The 23,504-nt window shown below is 44.5% G+C and overlaps 4 protein-coding genes across 4 annotated transcripts; 1 reads left to right on the top strand and 3 right to left on the bottom strand.

Annotated features, from left to right (window-relative positions):
- Positions 1-12: 12 nt before the first annotated feature.
- LOC108074696 (proteasome-associated protein ECM29 homolog) lies at positions 13-6,510 on the bottom strand. Its single transcript, XM_017166837.2, has 8 exons — positions 6,375-6,510; positions 6,116-6,246; positions 5,106-5,986; positions 4,561-5,046; positions 4,037-4,503; positions 3,615-3,977; positions 2,913-3,548; positions 13-2,845 (listed from the first exon to the last, which is right to left on the bottom strand). The coding sequence occupies exons 1-8, from the start codon at positions 6,400-6,402 to the stop codon at positions 171-173; spliced, it is 5,667 nt and encodes a 1,888-aa protein (XP_017022326.1). The 5' UTR covers positions 6,403-6,510; the 3' UTR covers positions 13-170.
- A 618-nt stretch (positions 6,511-7,128) lies between these two features.
- On the bottom strand, positions 7,129-8,539 carry RpS11 (ribosomal protein S11). The gene is made up of 4 exons (XM_017166845.2): positions 8,434-8,539; positions 7,818-7,943; positions 7,535-7,740; positions 7,129-7,334 (listed from the first exon to the last, which is right to left on the bottom strand). Exons 1-4 carry the CDS (start codon positions 8,443-8,445, stop codon positions 7,211-7,213), a joined length of 468 nt encoding a protein of 155 aa, XP_017022334.1. The 5' UTR covers positions 8,446-8,539; the 3' UTR covers positions 7,129-7,210.
- Positions 8,540-8,880: 341 nt separating this feature from the next.
- Positions 8,881-10,185, bottom strand: LOC108074648 (chymotrypsin-like protease CTRL-1). Its single transcript, XM_017166763.3, has 5 exons — positions 9,918-10,185; positions 9,791-9,850; positions 9,683-9,725; positions 9,461-9,615; positions 8,881-9,392 (listed from the first exon to the last, which is right to left on the bottom strand). Exons 1-5 carry the CDS (start codon positions 10,123-10,125, stop codon positions 8,923-8,925), a joined length of 936 nt encoding a protein of 311 aa, XP_017022252.1. The 5' UTR covers positions 10,126-10,185; the 3' UTR covers positions 8,881-8,922.
- Positions 10,186-22,477: 12,292 nt separating this feature from the next.
- LOC108074678 (uncharacterized) lies at positions 22,478-22,847 on the top strand. The gene has a single exon (XM_017166797.2). It carries the CDS (start codon positions 22,499-22,501, stop codon positions 22,820-22,822), a length of 324 nt encoding a protein of 107 aa, XP_017022286.1. The 5' UTR covers positions 22,478-22,498; the 3' UTR covers positions 22,823-22,847.
- The last annotated feature ends 657 nt before the right edge of the window (positions 22,848-23,504 follow it).

The raw sequence follows: 23,504 nt of genomic DNA, 5'->3' as shown, positions 1-23,504 counted from the left end.
TCCCCACTAGTATTTAGTTAATATAGTTTTTAGTTTAATTAATAAATGGTTCCTCAGATGATTTCATTTAAAAAATACAAATTTCTTTCAGCCAGAGTTGCGATGTTTTCTTGCCAGACTTACCCCCTTTGGCCACCCACAATCGATTAATCCTTACATCACAGGGTCCTCTAATTACCAGTAGTGAGCTTTCCCAGCTTCTCTTCGATGTCTTTGATGCGGCAGCGAATCTCTGGAGCGGAATCGCGCTGAAACTTCTCCAGATTCAATTCGAAGCTCTGCCTGATGAGGTTCAGAGGCTGCTGGTTCTTGGCCCCGCTTTGCCGCTTGATCAGCATGAGGACAATGTTGAGGGCTTCTTTCTTGAGACCTGTGTGTGGGACACCGGCAGCCAAAGCTACGGCTGCCAGGACATCGGTGCAGATCTTCTCCACAATGGCCTCGCGGGTTTGTGGCGTGGCCTTGATCTCTGTCTTGATTTTCTTCTCTTGGTTAATCTGCGACAGATCAGGCAACTGGGCAGACTCATCGAAGACATGCAGACGCTCGATATACTTGGTAAGGGCTGCCAGTAGGCTGACCTGCACTGGGCGCGTGCTCTCCGCCAGAATGCTGGTGCAGTTTTCGGCGAAGAAGAGCTGGTAGCGGTGCTGGGTTTCAATGGAGTGACGAGGCCAGGACTTGCCCAGCGTCTCCCATACCACCTCCTTCAGTCGGTTGAGGGTCTGAGCGCGCTTGTTGCGCTCATCGGCAGTTAGATCCTGGCTGGTGCTGGGCTCATCCTCATCGTCAGACTCCTTGCGAAGCTCTTTCTTTTCTAAGAGATTCCAGCTCATGTTGTACACCTCCTCAAAGCGATCTGCTTCAAGCTGGTCGAGAATGTTGCCCAAAGAAGCCAAGGCATTGGTGCGATAGATAGGCTCTCGTTTCCTGGCCTCCCTCATGGCGGCATCGATGATGGTGGGACAGATTTCATGGGTGCGATTTAGACCCTTGCAGAGTCCAGCCAGAGCTTGAAGGAGGCGCTCTTTGCCCTCAAAAGTGCGACCCTGCAGCCCGGTTAGGAGAAGCCTGATGAGTCGCACTCGGTCGGGCTCTTCCAGGGAGCTGCTCAACCGAGTAGCTATAGTTTGGATGGCATTGGCCGCCTGCGCCTTGCGTGACCAACTGGCATCGGTGAGAGAAGTCTCCAACTTGGGTATAATTACATTCAGATTGAGACGAATGCCTGCATCTCCCGGACTGACATCGTTCCACAGATCCTTCCACAGCTCCACATTGGCCTTGGTCTCCTCACTGGCCTCTTCGTGCATTGCAAAGAATATAAGAGGAAGCATGCTGTCCATATAGTCCTTGAGCAGCTCATGGTGGCGCTTATTCATTGATTGAATAGTTAGGGCGATGGAACGATTTCCCGGCTGCTCCACATACAGTTCGTCTAGCTTGGCGAACAGGCTCTTGATTGACTGCTCCTTGGCCAGGCCCAGGAGATGGCCAATGGCACTGGCGTTATACTTGCGCACCGTGGCATTGCGATCCTTGATGCCCACAAAGCAAGCGCGAATGTATTTGCCCACCACCGGGGTCATCTCCTTGCCCAGCCGGATGCTGATCAGGCAGACAAAGTGGGCACAGCCAATCTTTGTGCCCAGATTCACGCTGGAGCGCATCAGCTCTAAGATTTCGGGGGTCATCTTCTCTAGCACAGGATAATCGATGTACCGCACGCACTTGCCTATGGTCTCCATGGTGTGGTGCGACTTGGCAGCTTCAGCTCGGAGTGTATCCACCGCTTCCTGGGCCTCATTGTCTGCCCCCAAGCGAGTGGACACGTACGAGAGCTTGCTGTTTTCCAACTCACCAGTGGCTCGCAGCAGGCAGGGAATCAGGGTGACCAAATGGGGAGCAATTAGGGCTCCCGAAGAGTCAATCATGTCGGAAATTGTCTTGATGCTCACCGTGCGGATCTCAGCCACTTTGTGACCCACTCCAGTCTCCAGGAGATACGGCAGAACGGACGTAGCCACCGCTGTGCCGGATTTGCCATGATCCGAGGAGGAAGCAATGACGCAGAGCTTGCCAAGGAATGAAGCAGTTCCATGAGCCGCAACTCTGGTTCCCTCATGGATGTCATCCATCACACGGAAGAGTTGGAACCATAGCTCCTTGAGCTCCGGTTCGGGCACCTCATCCACTTCCATGGCATCGGAGGCGGGTGTGCGCCGCACTAGCTCCTCCGAGCGAAGTTTCAAGCCATTCGAACGCTTTAGGAGATCTCGAACCGCCAGGCAACAGGCAATCCTCACTCGCCACTCCTTGCACGTGAGATTGTCCAAAAGCTCACGCAGAATTTCCCAGTAGTAACGCTCCGTCACCTCCTTCGAGTCACTCACAATGGTGTCCCAAATGGAGATCATCGAGTTCTGGATCTTGGGCGTGGGATCGTATTTGTAACGATAGAGACGCGGTATAATCCTGCCCAGATACGGCTGCATCTTCTGTCTGGACTCGGCGGAAAGGGTTTTCAAACCAAAGGCTGCTCCCAGCTTGCTGGTCCAGGTGGCATTGTGATTGGCCAGCTGCATGAACTGATAGATCATGTCCGGCTGGTTGAGATCCGAGGCCAGGGAGCACAGCTCCTTGTAAGTGGTGATATTGCCACCCGTGGGCGTCTTACCAAGCATGCCTTCGGCAAAGATTTCCGTGTCAGCGGTGACCTGGTTCACCTTGCGTTTGCCACCAATGAGCTGATCCAGCAGGGAGTTGGCCAGGTCGCTTTGGCTGTTGGAGTCGGAGAGGGTGTACACCAGTCCCAGGCCACGGGAGGCCACGTCCTGGACAAATTCTGCAGGGGAAAGGTAAATAAAATGTGTTGGATTCATGAAGAGATCGTAAAGCAGCTCAAAACCCACCGCTGTCATCGGAGAGCAGCTCAGTGAAGGCAAACTGCAGCAGCTCCTTCTTGGCCAGCACGGCGGGCCGCTTGCTGCAGTGCTTCACTACGGCCAGCAACCACACGGAGATGGCCTGCCGGGAGTTTGGATTCGGTTCGGTGACCAGGCGAATCAGCGAGTTCAGGAACTGCTCGAAATCCACATCGCTGCAGTGGACATTGACGAACCTCTCATCCGGCTGTCCCTTGTTCACATCATAGCCGCAAAGGGTGTTGACAATCGCCTCGGATATGGCTATATTTAGAGCCGCATCCTTCTGCACCTTGGCCAGGGTAAGGAACTTCTCCAGATTGCGTTTGGTAAAGTGCTCGCCATCGCCAATGGCCAAGTATCCCAAACATCTGGCCGACTCCTCGCGTATCTTTTGACGCGCCGACGAACTGCGCAGCAGCTGGAAAACCACACCAAAGACAACAAGCTTGGTGGAGGAATCAATGCTTGTATACTCGGTCATCTCCTCATCGTCATCGGCATCGTTGGTGGGCACCTGGATCTCCACCTTGACGTTGGGTATCTGCACAGCCTTGCCGATCATGGAGATGCATTTGACGGCGGCCGAAACGAGCAGCCACTGGGATTCACAGAGGGTTTTAGCTGCAAGAATATAATAAAAAGATATAAGAATCAGGAGTCCCAGGCTTGGTATGAGTTCCAACTCACAGATTATCTTGACAGCATTCACAAACTGTTGCCAAGTGGCAAAGTCCTTGGCCTTCTTCTCCTGCTTGAGCATGGCAATCTTGCGATTGAAGGTGTGTCCCAGCACCAGGAGCCAGCCATGCTTGTGCTCCAGTGTCTTTTGCGTGAGGTTGTTGAGGCACTCGCCCACCTCCTCATCAAATTTGTCATCGGACAACCCAAAGGCCCAGAGTATACCATAGACCTGAGCCACATGGATGCGCATAGTCTCGGAAACATCCTTCAAGGTGTTGCCGAGCGGCTCTAGGAGATGCAGCTGCTTGGCAGCAAACAACTCCGGAGCGGCGTTCAGCAGATCGTACAGACAGATGAGATTAGATTCGCCTGGAAGGAGGTCACAAGTCACAATCACATTCCATTACCTACTTCCAACTCTCACCCACTTCTCTTGGCCTCCACACTGCGCTGAACAAACTGCACATACTGATGCAGGGCATTGTTCTCCTCCTCCTCGTAGTGCAAGGTGATGTACTTGCGAAGATCCTGGGTGTACTTCTCGTCCCCAGGAGCAGAGACCACGCCAGCGGAATACCACAGGCACAGGCGCAGATAGTCTAGCAGCTCTTCGTACACTTCCAGGCTGTATGGGAGCTTAGTGCGTCCCACCACCACGCAGGTATTGCTCTTTTTTAGCCGCTTGTTGGCCATTTCATGGACGTGGGCCATCATCACCGGAAAGCTGGGTAGAACCACGCGTCGCTGCTCCAGGGACAGGTGATTGAAGTCACTAATGGACTCGCTATTGGTGCGGTTTTCCACCTGCTCGATGGAGGAGAGCAGGTTGTAGTTCACATGATCCTTCTTCGAGGTGCCATACAAGTAGGTGGTGACGTTCTCGCGGAGGGAATTGCTGAGGGAAACAATAGAGCATTAAATTAAGGATTTTTGGAGAAGAAAATCCGCTCACCGCTCGCCTGCAATAAGCAGCAGCAGGTAACGGGCGGGGGCATAATACTCCGGATAGCAGCTGGTCAGGAAGACACTGGTCACATTCTGGACTATCTGGATCTTGGACTCGGCATTGTCCAGCAACATGGCCAACAAAAGATGCTGCTGGCCATCTAACTTGACGGCGGAAGGATCAGTGCTCTCCTCCACCTCCATGGCATCACTCTTCTCCTTGGTCTTCCACGCGAAAGCTGGAGCCATGGAGACCAAAGCCTCGCGTATGGAAGAGTGTAATTCAGGAGCACAGCTGGCCAGGTTATTGAAGTAACCCAGGACCAGCTTGAGATCCTGACTAACATCCTGGGGAAAACTGCGAGCATGCTGAGCCAAGGCAGAATATGCAGCATTCTGGACATCATTCGGTTCGGTGGAGTCGCGCCCTATGACCTTGGTAATGCCGGTGAGTATAACCCTCGACACCTTTGAGACCAACTCTTGGGGGCCACTAGGAGTGGGAAAACATAAGATAAATATTGAAAATAATATGAGATGCTCAATGCTTACTCTCTGAGTACCAACTCCGCGAAATTCAGCGCCAAAACCTTGCACTTCTGGTTGGTGTTGGTCCCAAAGAGACCGTCAAAGATCACCTGCAGACCCTTGGTCACATTGATGCTCTTGCCGCGGCACTTGATGAGGTACTGCAGCAACTTCTGGCGAACGCGGGCACAGCAGGGACGCGTCTGACGATCCGTCAACTTGCTCTGGTTGCCGGCAAACAAGGTGTACAGAGGAGCTGTAACCGCCGGGCTACTAAAGTCCAGCATGGTGCACAGCTTACTCAGCTCGGCGATGGCCGGAGTGGCCACGCTAAAGCGTGTATCCGCCGAGGCCACCACCAGGGGCACAAAGATCTGCACATCGCTAAAGACGCTGGCGCAGAGGAAGCGAACGATGCCCTTCTTGACCTTCTCCAGCTCCTCGGCACGCCAGTTATTAGCAATGATTCGCTTAAAACTATAAGGACTCAGTCCTGGCGGCACCTCCTGATCCTGGGTGATGCCGTAGGGCAGGAGCAACACATCCTGCAGGAGGGAGAGGAAGTTCGTACTGATGCCCGGCTTGTCCTGCAGATTGAGAAGCTTCGAACGCTGCGCAGGATCATCCGGGATCTTGATTTCTGACAGTATGGGCAGCAGCAGGGCGAACAGCTTGTCCTGGTAGCTCTCCAGCTTATCCTCGCTGCCCACCACCTTGCTGGCCAAACCGGCCTGTTGCTCCAGCGGCAGCCGCGGATAGCCCATGGCGATGAATATGATGGCAAAGTTCTTCAGGAACGTGCTGCTGTCCTCGGCGGCATACTGGTCAAGCAGAGCCTCCACTGGGATCTGGACCTGTCCCCGTGACGAGAGCCGCCGCTTGATGTGGGTCAGCACCTCCACAACCTGGAATTCCGGTAGAATTCGGATTCACAAAGCATTAGTCAAACGGCCCAAGCGAATTCTGCAGCGTCACTGCAGCGAGAAGGGGGCAAGACACCCCCCGGCGGGCCTTGCTTTGAGCCCTTTACTTGCCTTGGTGCGCACCGCATTGTGGGGGGAGTTCATCTTCAGGATCACAGGAGTCAGGAATTTGCCCACTGTAGCCTCCAGCTTCTCGTCTCCGTCCGCATTGCCGAGCCGCAAAAGGACGCGCTCTAGGAGCTCTGTAATGGGCGGAAGGGTGATTATGATATCAGCAAGTCTTTGGGTGACAGGATCTTCTTTAGAGCTGGCTCTACACATCACTGAAGGAGCAACTTTATCTGTATTTCGAGCGTAATATCTATTTTACCAATTTCTGCATTTGGTCCAGTTTCCATTTTTATTGTTGTTTCGTCTTGTCTGTGTGACCAGTTTGCGCTTTTTAGTGTTACCAAGGGGTGTTAGCTTTTTGTAACTGAAAAATCAGCTGTTTTTAGCTTTATTTCAGCCAAAAGGCGCCGAATTTAAATATTATAAAATATATATAAATAAATATTATAACAAGGTATTCAAATTTTTGTCAGAAGCTTGAAACACAGTGAAGCTGTCGTTTCCTATAAATCATATATATTCTTGATCAGCATTAGCAGATTGTCAGAAGTTATATATATATCTTTCAATTTTTCATTAATATAGTGAAAATATATACAAAATATCTTTAATATCGAAAGAAAACACTATAACTTCGAGTTTGCGGCAATTTTATTGAAAGAATCCAGTAATCCATAAAGTTATTTAAGTTAATAAGTTCATAACTCTGGTAAATTAAAGTCGTCTTGAATTCTGCAAAAAAGAAAGAAAACAGCACGTTAGTCCAAAATTCAAGAATTTGCAATTAAAACACGTTTCCTTTGATAGATTTCAGTATTTCCACTTTTAGTGGAAAGAGTCAAGGTTCTTCAGCAATTTGTTTTATGAAGACCGTCATGATTTTATCATCAGAATGCCAAATTAAACAAGATATCTTAAAAGTAACATCTCTGTACACACCTTTCAATGGAATATCTGCAGCGTCCGCTGAAATGCTGTGGAAACAACTAAGAGGAGACTGTGGAGAACAAGGGTTAAAGTTACATTTTTTGTTTTATTCAAAAAGAATAACTGCTACAAATATTATCTCTCCCAAATGGTGGTTGTCCGCCTCACTTAGTACTTCTTGAAGCTCTTCTTGGATCCCTGACCCTTGCTAACCTTCAGAACGTTGAAGCGCACAGTCTTGGAGAGGGGACGGCACTCACCAATGGTGACAATATCGCCGTGCTCAACATCCCTGCAAAGACACAACAAATGTGGAGTTAGTAAGAGCGATTCAGCAGTGTCAAAGTTGCAAGATTTATGTGTATTTCAGTATTTTTACGTTTAGTAAAAAGAGTCAAGTTCTTTCAGCAATTTGTTTTATGAAGACCGTCATGATTTTATCATCAGAAAAGGGGCAAACCAAGAATTCGGTTTAATTAAATATTAGTTTACCTGAAGACGGGCGAGCAGTGCACGCTCATGTTGCGGTGACGCTTCTCGAAACGACTGTATTTGCGCACAAAGTGCAGGTAGTCGCGACGGATGACGATGGTGCGCTGCATCTTGGCCTTGCGGACCACGCCGGTCAGGATGCGACCACGAATCCTCACATCACCGGTCCAGGGGCACTTCTTGTCGATGTAGGTACCATCGATGGCCTGTTGGGTGAGAGCAGAGAAACATGTTAGCTAGGAAATAGATGGTTTTTCAGTGGGGTACAAGTTGCTAGCATCACCTCACGGGGGGTCTTGAAGCCCAGGCCAACATCACGGTAACGGCGCAGGATCTTCTTCTTGGTGATGCCGGGCTTGACCTTGCGGTTCAAGTTAACACCGAATTGTTTTTGGAAGGCGCGCTCGTTCTGGTTAGTGCGGAATCATGTGGAGCACACGGGGGCGTAGGGCAGGTTGGTGTTCAGGTCAGGTTCAGGTCAACGTGCGGGGAATGAAATGGAAACAAACGGAGGGGCGCAACATTAGTCGTGGTTTGCTCTGCATCCTCTTACCTCGGCCGGAGCCCGGAAGCCGAGACCAATTTGGCGGTAAAACCGAGGCCGCTTCTTCAAAGTGGCGCTCTTGCGTCGCACCACAACCACCGCGTGCTGTTTGCGGAACGCGCGTTCGGTTTGCTGCAATATACATTTCGTGTACACTATTTGAGGCACCATGCGCTAAAGTGGGGTTAGGGCGAGGCTGCTGCGAATTGTTGGCTGCCGCTCGGTGTCCCGGCCTTTCCATCGCTTCCATCCATCACGTCTCACTTACAAACCTCTTTGGCTGTCTCTTTTCATTTTGCATCCGTGGTTTAGGCCGCGTATTTCATTTATTTTACACATTGTCGTGGAATCTTACCTGATCAGCCATGTTGTTGAAAGAGGAAAGAGCTAGAGCAGTGTTGCCGTGCTGGCTTTACCGCCAAAATCCCAAATAGTTAAAATTCCCTAAAAAATCCAGCCACATCTGATATTCGAACCACATCTAATACTACAACCTCTGGCAGATTTGGTCGCGAGCCCCAATGCTGCCCATGATTTCGTTCATGAGCGAACAGTGCTGCCCAGTGCTGGTTGGAAACTTAACTTAACAATAACGTAATCCAACAACGTAACACCGATCAACTACAATTCGCCATTTTAAACCGTATAAAACTTTAAATTTTACAGAAAATGGTTTAAAAAAACTACTATTTTTTCATACTTATTGTTTTTTTTAATGGTTTAAAAAAACTACTATTTTTTTCATACTTTTTTAAACAAATACATTGTTTTGAAATGAAATTTAAACATTATCCAATTTAGCTGCAAACATAATGCGTTTATTTTAATCTTGTCTCTTAGAAAATTAACCATACACCACGTATCTATTATTATATCGAGGCCTGTATGCATAAGATGGCCTTTGAGTTCGACGTGGTGTTTGTTGAATGTTGCGTCCAACGACTCGTGCGATCCAGGTTACATAATGCCAAACATTCGTATAGACCGAAGGATCAGGATATTCTCCGTAACTGACCATTCCCAGTTGAATAACGCGGTTCGTGCCGTTGATGGCATACATGGCCGTGATTGGGCCTCCCGAATCCCCCTGGCCCGTATTGGAGTCAGCGTTTCCAGCACAAAATTGGGAGCCATCAACAATTCGAATATTGTATATGGAGGAACAAGAATCGAAATGTAGTTTCTTCAAGGTTGTTGTCTTCAGCACATTGCTCGTAGTTCCAGTTTGCGTTATGCCCCAGCCCGTGGCTGCCAGATTTGTGGTAAATTGCAAGGGATTTCTGTTAGTCGTCAGGCAAATGGGTCTGATGTAGTCTGCGGGGAAAAGAGGAGGTACAGAGAGGCTCTTGGTTAAGTATTGAAAATATGTGTATTATTTTTACCAGTGTACTGCACCGTCTTGGCTAGTCGAAACAGGGCAATATCATTCCTAAGATATATTGCATTATAATTTGGATGAGGTATTCTTTGTACCACTTGAATCTCGATGGCACTTTCGCTCGGACTGTAGTTATCGGTGGATCCCAGCAAAGCAGTTCTACGAAAAGGTTATTAATTCTTACATTATAGATTCAATTACATGATTTTTTAAACTATAAACTTACGTATGTTCGTTAAAATGGCAATGCGCAGCAGTGAGTACAAATTCTAGAAAATAATTAATAATTATATTTCGCTAGTCGTAGTAGCAATGTTTCAATTGGTTGACTTACGGGCAGTGATAAGCGAGCCTCCACAAATTGCCTCAAGCGTGCAATATGACCTAACGGTTGCTGATTAATAAACATTTACATTTACATTTACATTTATATTAACTAATATTTCGATTTAAAGACTCACTGTGTTGAGGACACACGTTTTTGCTTCTTAGAGATGCCATCCACGGATGCTGTAGAATATCAGCCGTCTCATCTCCTTGTGATATTACATGTAAAGTAGGCATCAGTACAACTGTTCCGCAATTGGGTTCCAGATAGGTAACTAAAGTTTCTCCCTTTCCCAGACTCAACCAGGATAGCAGGATGATGATAGCTCCAGTGATCTTCATATTAAATGCTTGACTAAGAAATCTGAGAGCGGCATCGAGCTTTTATTCAATTCTACCTTGTCGGTGATAACCCCCCTGGTGCCTAAATTCAAAAAGGTCACTGATTAATATTAAAATTTAAAAATAATGATTTCTCTGAATTTTAATGTTAATGAAGCTGTTTTGACTTTGATTTCTTTTATTGGACCATAAATTTATACTTGGAAAACCTCACGGTCTCTCTTTAAAGGTTTTTTGCTTTCTAATTATATTTAAAAATTTAAAATTTATAAGCTAGTCACAATTTTGAATTCCCTTTCTTGACAACAAATTCCTCTCGCGCTATTCTGCGAAATATCTTTCGGTTGTGATTAATGGGAAATTTATCAGTAAACTGGACGAGTTGAGTTCCTAACAGCCAGGCCTATAACGTCAGGATACTCGAGTCCTTTCTTCTTGAAGATCTGAGCAATTCGAATGGCCCATGTAATGCCTTTTTCAAAGGTGACTGCCTTGCCATCCACATCGTTTATCTGTTTTGGGTTTGTGTTACTTTAATTCTCCTCAATTACTGTCTTTGGTTTGTACTCACCTGGCAGACATTCTTGGGCCAGTTCCTCATGGCGCTGCATATTTCCTTGCCAATAGATGTCTCATCGGTATAGCTATAACTCCGCGTGGCCCCACTCCAGATCCGATCCCTTGCAGCGTATGTCGTTGGTACCACTGCCACGTTTAAGCTCTCGACGTGAGCAACCACAAGTAAAACAGGTACTGTTAATTTTCAACAAGTGAAATCGAATTTATAATTTATGCTATCTTATCAGCCTTGTTAAATATCAATACAAACACAATAATTTATTATAAAAACCTGTTTTAACTTATAGGCACACACACATTCAATTCAAGAAATAATCACTAAATTGCATGTTGATAAGAAATCCCATTCATTAAAACGATAATAGGGATAAGCCGTGTACAAATCGGTCTTACTTACAGAGAATAAAAATTAATAACAACATTTTCTTATTTAAATATTGCGCCAAAGCTGGCAGTTTCATTGCCAGACTAACAAAAATGTTGACAGTTTACAATTTACACATGTAAGTAATGTAAAACCGAGTATAAAACTCATGACAAAGGGCTTGTAAAGTCATCAAGGGATGTAAAAGAACCTGTTACACTGCGTAGATAACCCATATTTGAAGCTATATAATCTTAAAGCAGGATGGCATCTTAGGGGCTAAAAATATATAAATATTTTATTTTATTAATTTGCTATTTAAAATAGAAAAATATAAACCTTTTTAGGACTCGTCCTTTCTGGGAGTTCCACAAAGTTAACCTGGTTGCCTTCACTTAAATTTGAATTTGCATATTGCCAATGCAGATATTTTCGCGCTGCTGCTATTGACCTTCAATCCCGAGACCGACATTGACTAAGTCTTTTTAGACCGAGCCAAGCGATATTTATCTCGAGCACCACTCAAGAGCGGCATGTCAGGCCAAAAAATGCCTTTGTGCCGGCAGCTTTTTGTAGTTTTTTCTTTTACCCCCGCTTGCTTTAGTGGCACACAAATTGCCGGCATTTAAGGCGGAATGAATGCCTTCTGCGCTAATTCTCCGCATAACTGAGGGAATATGTTGGATTAAAAATAATGACAACATAAACGAGTGCCACGAGAGAGCAGAGAGAGAGAGAGTGAGAGTGTGTGCCCTTGAAAAGGCGCCCACTCTCAAGGATAAACCTGCAGTAGCAGCAGCAGCAGCTGCTATAAATCCGTTTACGGCTAAACGTCATGGACGTGGCCCTGCTCCTTCCTGGTTCTGCCTGCATTTCATTGCCATTGTTAATGCAGATGTCTGCAGCATAAAATTGCGGCAAACGTTGCTGCCGTTGCTGCGGCTTTTCCTGATGACCTTAACCTGCAAAAAGGGGTTGGGCGGCGGCTGCATTAGGCGTGGCATGCGTGTGAAGCTCCGGCCTCAGTGACGGCAATGAAAATCCCTTTACTGCTGCTCCCGCTCAAGGTCTCTCCCCTTGGGCACCGCAAAAAATTCCTCAGGTAAACGGAGCTGGGTTACTGCGCCTTATGTCTCAGGACATCATTCGGCATTATCGATTAAATAAGCCCCAGGACATCATAAACAGCCAGCACACAGTAGTAACAAAGTTTACAACTTTTTCGCTTTTGTTTCGCTCGGTTATTATTATTATTATTATTATGATTTCATGCTCAATGCCATTACGTTGTTGGTTATTGTTGTTTTCGCTGGCAAATGAAAAAACTTTTTACGAACTGCCAAAGTTCGTTCAGTTTGTACAGTTTAAATTTGATGCTGGCATGCATGTTCCAAATACAAACAAATAAGCTTGAATGGGTATAAAGTATATATTTATTACCAAGGAAACTAATATCTAAAATCATATAGTTTAATCTTTGAAAAATCTTTTAGAATGCCTCTAACTATTCTTATGTTATAATGAAGATTGAGTCCTTTTAAATCCTTTCAAATTCCCCTATAATAACCTTGGCCCTTGTAAATAAGCTACATTTAGCGAACAATTTTAAGCGCTTTAAAGTCAGCGACGAAAAACTTTTCGCTGTTGCCCTCAAATTAAGAAAATAATTTCCATGCTGACGGCCAAAAGGGAACAAAGGCGAGCGGAAGATAACGGCATCAAGTGCGCAGCTTAACGGTACATTAGGTAAACAGTGTTGTCAACGTGGCCCGAAAAATGTGTGTTGTTGGTGTGGGAATGGATTCAACAACACTGAATACATATATACTTAAGAAACTTAAAAGTGGGCCAGCAGCCACCAAGGCGGTTCTGTGGGGGAGATCACGAGACGGAACCGTTGACCCCATGAATGGGTGGGTGGGTGTGAGGTCTGAACTCTGAACTGGCTGTGAGTCAGGGGGAGCCAGCAAGGAACAAAGCGGATCTGTGGTGAAGGCGGTGGACCAGTAATTTTAATGCACAGCAAAAAGCGTATCGTATCGTATCGCATCGTATCCTTTGGCTATAACTTCGATACTTTCTGGTTAATAAAACCAATAAATACACCATCTTTACGCCAGAATACTTGAAAACCCCAAATAAATGAGAAGTCTTCATGTGTTGAGTTTTTGTAAGAAAACTGATTTTATTCCATTCAAACCCTAGCTTATATAGCTAACATGAGAATGTACATTGTAGATCTTAGTTCTAGACCCACGCATCGGACAGTTCCCGATCGTGAGAAATATACGATAAGGGTGCAAACAGTCACCCCGAAAGAACATATCTTAAACAAACCCAGACCGCTCGCAGGAGGTCATATTTCGGGATACTTGTTACATAGGCTCAAGTGGCGGTTGTATTAATAGATAGATATGGTGCTAGGCCGTGCTCTGCTGCTGGGACTTTATCGCTAACAGATGCTTCTTATCTAAAACCGTGTTCATGTTTGAACAATACTAAAATACTTTTTGAAATAAGTTGGCAATTGATTGCCCATTTTATTGTCTTGGAGTTTTCGGATATTTATACATTAAATCGTTTGTCTTGACTAATTGGCAATCAAGAGGCAGAGTTAAAAATAAAGAGATTGATTCTTTACTATTAGAAAACTACTACTATTTATAAATCTGATATGATTAACAATGAACAAGAAGTTTGCTTCGGGAGTGCCAGTTTAATGTCAGAGAATTCCCATATATTTTCCATATATTTTCTATATAATTAATAATACTACTTTTAATTAAATTCTAGACAAATTTTCAACTAAAACTATTGCTATAAAAATGAATAAATATTTTACATAGATATTCCCAAACTGGTTATATTAATTTCCCCAGTGCATCGACTTAGCCCCCAACGAAAACCTGAAACCCCCATAAAAACCCAGTGAGGTTTTTGGTTGGGAGTTCGGAACGTGTATTTGAAAAGTGACCGAGATCATTTTTGGCATGCTTTGTTTGGTTTTACTTTCGCCAGCCAGCGAGAGCGCCAGCCCCACCTTACCGACCACTCCATGCAACTTTGATGAGCAGCAGCTGGGCTGCGGTTGAGCCCAGGGGCCCAGGGGTTGGGTTGGGTTGGGTTGGTTGTTTTTGCTACCCCTGGAAAATCTACCCCTAACCATACCCCATCTTCGGTGGGTTGTTTAACAAGTAAATTTATGCGTTGCGCGTGGGTAGATTGGTGGGTAAGCAGCAAACTCCCCAAACTTAGGCTACCTCATTCCCTGTCTCTTTGTGTATCTCTGTGTCGCCTCGTAAAAAGCAAATGCAAAGAAATTATTATGATGCTGGGTTTTTTGGGGCTCATCGCTGGGCGTTGCCAGGACTACCACCTACAACCCCGGCCATCCCCTCTGTTGCCGTAAAAAGGGTTTGCAAGCTCTGTAATTATGTTAATTTTCCGTATACGTTACATTTCCCCAAATATTTGCAAATAAATTCCAGAGGCAAAGGGTCGACCCTCCGGTTGATGGACATGTTTTGCTATCAGCCAGCCGCCAGAGACAATTCTCGGACATTTATTGGTAAGGCTGGCTTGGGGCTCAAAGTGACAGATGGGACGGAAATTAGCCAAACGAAATGCAAAGTCAATTTCCGTTTTAGCCAATTATGCAAGCAACTTTATTGGCATAATATTATTGGAATCAGCAGACGCTAATAATACCCACAAAATGTGTACGAGTTTCAACCATAAATATCCTCTCTCTTGCTCACTTTTTTGGCTGCTACGGATTTGCTTGGATTTCTTGTTAATTAAGGAAAAACAACAGTATAACGCTACTTGACTGCCTAATCGGAGCAGCGTCCGTTGGTCCGTCCACATGGAAACCTCCCAAATCACCCGGCAAACAACTCTAATGAAGCCTGCCCATGGTTTTTCTCTCCCCTCACAACGTTTCCCCTCAACTAATTGAAAAACTTTCGTGCTCCCCAAACACGTGCCACCCACTGATTCGTCCGTGGGAGCCACTGCATCAGCTCGTCCCGGGTCTGGGCCGTTTTGTCTGTTTTACTGGCTACTGCTTCTTGTAGGGCTCCTGGCTCCTCATCCTTCTCCTCCTCCGGCGACTACTCCCCCCCCCCCCCGGGGATCCGCACAAAAGGCCGTAAAAACGCTGCCTGCGCCTGTGTCCTGACGTCCGCAATTAAAGAGCAACAACAATGCCAGGCGCAGCAATAAAAGGTCCTGCATGATAAGCGGAATTCGCGGCTGGCTGTTTAAGCCATACATATCATCGGGGAGTTTTCTCGTAAATAAAATTATTTCTCCAAATGGCATTACGAATTGTAGTTAATAACCTTTGCAGATGAAATGTGAATGGCTGTTTAGGCGGTGGAGAAAGCAATAATTTCGAATATTTGGAGTACTAACTGGGGAATGTGGTGTGTTCTGGGTCCTTGATATCGATTAAATTATGTGAAAACGAAATATTTTTGGGAAACATTTTGGATATTATAAGATTTTCTTGTTTTTAAATATTTATTTGCTCTACAAAATAATTATTTTGTAATATTAAAACTTTTACAGTAAAATACATAAAAAACATTTGCAAAAATCTTATTAAAAAATTACAATTAATTAAATACTGAACATTAATAATAATATATATTTATTTGAATAAAAGTTTACCATATACTTTCTTTAAATTTAAAGTTTAACTTATTTAAAATCGATCAAAAACAAAAAATTACTCATACGACACGTTGCCAACGTCAAGCACTTTGACCGATTTCCTCAATCCTTTTTGAAGGCTGTCAGTTTTGCCAATGGCATTGATGGATCTACCTGCATATTTTTTGAAAATTAAATTTTTCCACCAAAATTATTCATTCATAGCGCATCCAAGTGCTCGCCTTGGCCGCTCGCTGAAATTCTCTTTCAACGTTTTTCTTTTTTTTTCTCCTTTATTTTTTGACAGAATTTCGTGCAGGGCATCGGCATCCGAGGCAGCGGAGTAAAGCGTAACGGTGGAGGCCCCGGAGGCCATTGCAGACCCGCCCCAGGGCTTGGCCCCAACTTTTGGGCGGGGCTGCTCCACAGCCAGGTCATCTGCCATGCTCCTGTCCTATGTGTGTGTGTGTGTGTGTAGGTGGGTGTGGGTGGGTATCTCCGCGAGCACCTAGCGCCGCGGGGCATGTGAGGCGTGGATTTATTGGCCGCGCCCGCTGGCAAGCCGTAAAAAAAAACGAAATTCGCATTAATTTCTTAAATTGAAGCGTCGCCGAGGCAGACAAACGACGCCCAGGGTGAAGGAAGATTACATTTCCGTTTTATAGCAAAAATGGCGAACGGCCTGGGCGACGAGGGAGGCAATCGAGAAAATCGAGAAGCGAAAAGCGGCGTCAAGGAAAAAGCATAGAAATTGGCAAGCGAACCTGAACCTGATTAAACATGTCTATTCCATTTAATCTATGTACATAGTATAGTATATAGTATGTATGGCCTGTGTTCGTTAATTGGAGCGATTTCTTTTGTCTGGCTTCTCCCTCTACTTATCCTGCGTCCTGTTTTCCTCTCTTTCTGCCAGCCAAAAGGAGCAACATCCGGCGCTCTCTGGCATCCATTGTTCATCGTAAATTTATGCATGACATTGTCATGATTTATCCGAAATTCGGGTGTAAATTAAAATTAAGTGGATTCTGTTTTTCTTCTCACGAGAAAAAAGAGGTTATTTATTGATTAATCGAATTTAATTGACAGTCGAAAGCTGTTTGCAAATTAAGTGAGGTTTAACTATTAAATTTGTGGCTAAAAGATAGGGATTTATTTACTCCAAAGCAGGTAGTTAAATATATTTTTTTATTTATTAAATTAAAAGCGTCTTATAAATATTTAATATACAAAATAAATTACGATAAATTATCGATTAAGATCGATTAACACTATATGCTTAATTTTGGAAATTAAAAAGCTTATTTAATGATTTTTTTTACTATTTTGAATTATTTTTAAAATTTTAAAATAAAAGTCCAGCTCTAGCAAGGATTTAAAATAGTTTCAAATCTGTAAATTTCTTCACTAACTTAATTTATATTAAAAACCAAAATCTTTAAGCTAAGAACTTTGCTTTAAAACGCTTTTAATTTCGAATTATAAAACCTAATTTTTAAGTATTCTTTATTCTTATGATGAATGTTTCTTAAATTAAAAGTTGTTTCCAATTGTTCTCAGTGTAAAAGCCTTGTACAGTAATTCATTCAAAGCACTCTCATCTCCCATCGCCCAAACATGGCTTTAAATTTTGTATATAGCTTAATGTGGCCTCCACTTTCGCAGCAACCCCATGTACTTCCCGAAACTGGGCCAACTGCGATTTGTGCCTCTGCATCCGCCAGCAGCCACATCCAGAGTCGCATCCATGGGACAATAGTGGTCCATGTTTATGGCTTTGGCTTTGGCTGTGTTGCTGCTGCTGAATGCCTCGCGATTGGCATTGGTCAGCTCTGAAAAAAAAGGGGGAATACATCGGTTCTTTTTCGAAGGAAGGGAAACTATTGTAAGCATCGACAAAGATTTACGAGTCGCATTTATGAGGAAACTTTGGCCCGGACCCGTCCAACTGGATGAGTAATGCCTGCTTTGTAATTGCCACCATACATCAATTGTTAGCAGCCAATTTGGCAATCGATATAAAAAAACAAAAATACGCGTGCGATGACCATTAACACATAATCATCGCCCCTGGGCAGCGGAGCAAATCAAACGGCACTCTGCCGATGGGCAGTAAAGGCCAGAAAGGACCTTCATTAAACTGCCAGCAGAAGGCCAGTCAGCCATGTGTGGGTGTGTGTACCGTTGAGTGTCCTTCGGATCAAGGATGTGCCCGCATACGCATTCGGATTCGCATTCACATTCGCTGCCGCATCCGTATCCGTGTATCCGTGTTTGTGCCTTCGTGTAATCGCAAATAATCATCCACTTAACGTCCTGAAACTTTATGCCGGAGATGGCCCCAGCCAGCCTCTTAACTTCGGACTAGGACTGCTTCTTGTCCTCCAGGCTACGACTCTGGGTCTAAGGGGGCTCTTATCCGGACCCATCTGCTTGCTCGTTCTGCCGCTTGGAGTCAGCATAAAGTGCCCGGGACTTGGACATGGACAGTGCCAGTCATAATAATGTTTATTATAAGCTTGTTGGCCATCGAGCACATGCAAACGGCTTGTTTGTGCACAGAGAAGAAAGATTCAAGTCCTAGAAATATATATAATCCTATCTTATAAATGTTAAATATATTTAATAATTATTTTATATAATATATATGTTATAAATATATTTATTCTTTTATTAAAACTATATTATTTAATTTTTCTGCTATTCCTTTTTTTGATTACCTTTAAAATACAAGCTAGAATCACATCTTAATCAGTTCACGGAGTCAAACAAAATTAAATTCCCTAAAAATTCCAAAAACGAACCCAGACATGTCCCACATCCTGCTTTTTTTCGCCGTGCACCCACCACAAAGGACACGAACGGCCCTAAACCACTGGAGTGGCTGGTGGGATGTGTATCTCTGCTCTTGACAAGTGAAATGGGTAGCTCGGCTGGTTATTTTTAGAGGCACTCGTTTGATTGGCCCACAAACAATCCCGAGCGTCACATCAAACGTGAATCCTGCGGGCGCCCCGAAGTATAGGTGTCCTTTACACCCTCTTAAAGGCGGCCTTTAAATTTCCCAGCCAAAGGACTGGGGTAAAAGGAAGTGAAGCCATTTCTGGCGCATCCTGGCCGACGGCGAACATCCTGCGCTGTCGCGCTGCAGCGGCCAGGAATTGTAAATTTTCGCTGGTCGACAAACAAAAGCGCAGCAGGATGTTCAAGCCAAACAGTTGCTGAATTTTATTGTCAGTGGATGTGTATATATGTATCTAAAGGATAGCTGTATCTGTATCTGTATCTTCTTCTGGTTTTGTGTGGGAGACCAACCAAATGCAGTAACTGTGGCTTTTGCCCCGATCCCTGGCTAATGCTTTTAACTGGTTCCTTCGCTTGGCTTTGGCTCAATAGATTTCTTTTTGGGCTAAACTGGCAAGCCGAATGACCAACAAATCAAATAGCGGAAAACTTTTATTTTGGTAAAGTTTTCGCTCGTGCTTCCGTTTGGTTTTTGGCCATCTTGGGCCCGATAAATAAGTCGGCAAATTGCATGTTTCGCAGCCTGATCTTTTTGGTTTCTGGAGAGGATTTCCATGGGAGGAGCAGCAGGAAATCGGAGGCACTGCCAAATTGATGGCTTCTCTGTGTAGCAGTTGCGGTAAATTTGCTGGCCCTTTGGGCTGTTTTGCTTCTTGTTTCCTTGAACTCTGACCAGCAAATTGTATTTATGCGTTAATTATTTCATTAACGCCCCATTGAGTACGCCTCCTTGGGGTTCGGCTCACCAGCCTCCGCCTCGGACTCTCCTCTCAAATTATTCCAGCCTATTGCATCCAACTGATTTTGATTCCTGGCCAGGCTGTTGAAGGCGTGGCCGTGGTTGTGCAATCGATTGGAATTGAAGGGTCCTCATTAGGGGACAGATGGGGCAGCGGCGACGAATCTTGTGAGCCGTGTCCAAATGTGTTTCAATTAAATGCATTCAAGGAGGAATAGCCTCTGGGGATACGCTTTCCTCAGAGCAATCAAGGAATTTGAATTTTGAGAAAGGAATTTCCTGAGAGCTTGGGTCAAGTAATTACACGTCATTAAGGATAAAAATTGCTAAGAATTTGCTTTAATTTTCAAGAGATATTTCTTAAGATGATACTTGAATAACTTGTTTTTCCTGCAAAGGTACTTAATATTTAACTATCACTCCCTGAAACACCAGAAATAAATACGTAGCATTACCTTTATACACTGCCAGCATGATAACGCACAATTTCTGTCATTAAAAAGCTCTATCAGGTATTCTTTTGCTACCCCACTCACCTATGTTTGCTTGAAGGGGGGCAGGTAAAAATAAGCTGAACATCAGGTGTAAGTAAATGAAAGACCGAGTAAGAATAAGAGGAAAGTGAAACGCCAACATGAGCAGCTCATAAAAACTCAACAAGGCGGAATGTTTAGGTTTAAGTGGGCGTCCTCAGAGGATGGGGGGACTTACTGCCACTGGAATGAAGCCGCCTGCATGCCAGGGCATGCCCTGCCTGCATTTAGCTAATCCACAAGTTTAGCACAACAAAGGCAAAAGGCAAGGCGAACGCAACTCAAGGTCCTGGGCGATGACGATGACTACTACGAGAGAGGGAGAGGGAGAGAGTGGAGGGCAGGACCTCCGTAAGTGGATGTGGGACGACAACGACGACGAGGACGATGAGGAGGATGACTACTTGACAGTCTTGGCTCGGCTTTTAGCTTTGTTTCTGAGCTGGCTGCATCTTAAATTTCTTGTTGCTTGAATTTGTATTTCGAGCGCTCAGAATTTTACAGAATCAGCTCTCTTCTCTATCTGACCTGCTGCTCGCATATGTAAATTGATGGCTTTGTTTGTCTTTCGGGCTCAGCTCCAAATTCGTAAATCCGTTGAAAATCCTTTTTAACTTTTAATGATGGGGCCGCTGTGCCTGGCTTCGCCTGGCTGCTAAAAGTGGGCCAATGTTTTCCCATGGGATTTGCGTAAAGTATCTGCTAAAAGCTTTCCCCATTCCGTTTGCCTGCTGCTGCCGCCGTTCTTTTTTTGGCCAAAAAGGCAACGCTAACCGCATCGACATCGACATCGCCTGCCTCCTTATCCTTAGCCTTATAACCATTCCCATCTCTTCCACTTTTACCCAGGAGTCAACATCAATTTCGTTTTCATCAATTTCGGTCTGAGCAAAGTGCTGGAGACGGTGGCTGCTCTGCTCCATGAAGGAGTCTCGGTTTCGGATGCCAACATGGCCGAAAAACGAGGCCAAGAGTAGAGGGAGAATGGAGAGTGGAGACTGAAGAGAAAACTTTGATAACTGGCAAGGAATGCTCAACTTAGTTTTCATTAATTTGTTGTTCTAGTTGGTCCACTTATAAAAAGTTGGCTTAATCTTTTGCCTTACAGCAGTGACTGCAAATTTATCCGTGTTTTAAGGCTTCCTTGGAATCCTGAGATCTTTATTTTCCTAATTGAAATGCTTATAGAAAAGAGAGAAAATAAAGTTGGAGTTATATTTATGAAGGAAAGTTATGGGATTTTGTATAACTTTTAAAATAAATCGATGAATGTAAATATTATTTGTTAACTAGTTTAAGTAGAAGTTGTAGAAGTTGTAGGAAGAAGTTACTTTTATAGTTGAACTTTATACTGATTCTTTTATACTATATATATCTCCATTAACAAATTCATATAAAATTCCTTGCCTTACTTTATTTAAAACTTAAAACCTTTAAAACCTCTTCAAGGAGAAGCCATTAAATCAACACCGTTAACCTCTCCTCCATAAATAAATTTTAGTTTTATTTTCCTTAACCAATTTTCAGAATTTCTAGTTAATTCCTTTCATCTCCGATTTATTATTACACCTTTTTGGCACTCGGAGAACATAAATTTTTAATTGGGAGACGACGTTGCTGCGGCGCCAGTTAGAAATTCGAATCAGTAATTTGATTTTATATTTGATTATACGCCCAAGACAAATGCTAGCAATTATCCAGGCGAAAGCGAAAAGGTAGGAGGAGGTACACACACTCTAAGTATCGTTTCCTGCCAAACAAGGACACCCCCATACACACACACACACACACAGAATCTGAAGCACGTGCGCAAATTATCTTCAAGGCGAGCGCCTGAATAAAATAACAGCTGCAAACAGACGACGCATAAACAAATGACGATGATGGCAACACTTCTCTCTCTCCCCATTCCAACGTATCCCAGCATATAGCCTCTGACTAAACTCATTAATTATCTAGCAGGATGTGGAAGGGGACAGGATGCAGGATAGTGCCCATGAATACGGCATTGTATTTGTAATCAACTTTGCCAATGAGCATCAAATATGCTTTATGTGCCTTTCGATTGTTCGTCCTCCCTAATGATGGGCCGACTTAGCACAAATGATTTGCCATCAATAGCTTTTGTTATTTATGATGCCAGGAAATGGAGGATGGGATATATTTTCACGGGAGGATATGGCCACCTGAAAACTGACAGGTTTTTTTTAGGTTATTTTAGCTAATTAGGGAAGGTTTTGAAAGCTTATGCAAGAGAGGGTTTTAAGAGAGCTAATTTGTATTGTTTCCAGTTCAAATTCTTGGACTTTCTTTAATATTTTGCCTAATTCTAAATATTTAAGTGATTAATCTCTTGGTGTCTTTATAAAGGAACCCTTCAATTTATATTAATTTGTATATAATTCACTTAAAAGTGAACCCTTCCTTCCCTTTTTCTTTCAAAATCTCATCTCAAGCTATCATTGATTCAAGTTTCAAATGTCCAACTTTAAAATAGCCTATGCCTGTCGTTATTGTGGCAACATTATTGGCTATAGGTCAGCCAAGGCAGGTGAGACGCCCTACGATGTCCTGTTGACCAGAACCTACAACCTGATACACCAGGACAGGATCAGGGTGACCGCAAATGGAGAGAAGTTCCAGAACCTGCACTGCTCCAAATGTCGCTGGGAACTGGGCCTCCATTGTCTGGCAAGTGAGAAGGACTGCGAGCTGAATGGAATCAGTCTCCTTCAGAAGGCCCATCTGCTGGTATACGACTCCTATGAGGTGCCATTCGAACTGCCACCAGAGACCGAGTGAGAATAAAGTTGAACCCAACCATTAACTATTTTGGTGTCTAGCTTGTGTTTGACAAGGTTGCCAAGGTCTGTCGTTGACATAGTCCTGGTGGGGTCCTTCGAACTCCTTTGACTCGTCGTGTGCTTGACTTTTACACTCTGCCTGTCACTTTGGAATGTTTTCGGCAAGCGTTAAAATCATTTGTTCGACTTTTGTGACTGCCCGAGAGCATTAATCAAAATCAATCCAACCGTATTCTGTTGCAAATGGATGCCGGCATGTTATGTGCCAGACGACGCCATGCGTCAGTCGTCAGTCGTCGTCGTCGGCGGGACACATTCTTCTACCCAATTCCCAGATCCACAATCTGGGGGAGCTCGACGAGCTCTCTGTGCCAGGCACGTAAAAAAGCCAAAAGCTGAGCTGAAGCCAGAATAATTTGCACTCTTGGCACTTGGTGACAGTTGGGCGCCAGTTCCTGCCACCCAGCGGAAATTAAAGCGCTCCCCCAGCTGTCTTCAAGTCGGCTCGGGGTCTCCTCTCCCTCTGTATCTGCCTCGAAAGGCAAAAGGCATTTTAATGATTTTAATTAACTGCATGTTTGCGAGTAATTACAACGGCAACAATGCAATTACGGCACATGTACAGTGCTGGGTGCCCATAAACAACAGGACCGGGTCAGAGGGCAAGGCCAGCTGGCCAG

Source organism: Drosophila kikkawai, chromosome 2R (assembly GCF_030179895.1).
Source record: "Drosophila kikkawai strain 14028-0561.14 chromosome 2R, DkikHiC1v2, whole genome shotgun sequence".
NCBI lineage: Eukaryota > Metazoa > Arthropoda > Insecta > Diptera > Drosophilidae > Drosophila > Drosophila kikkawai.
This window is presented reverse-complemented; position numbering and strand designations above follow the sequence as displayed.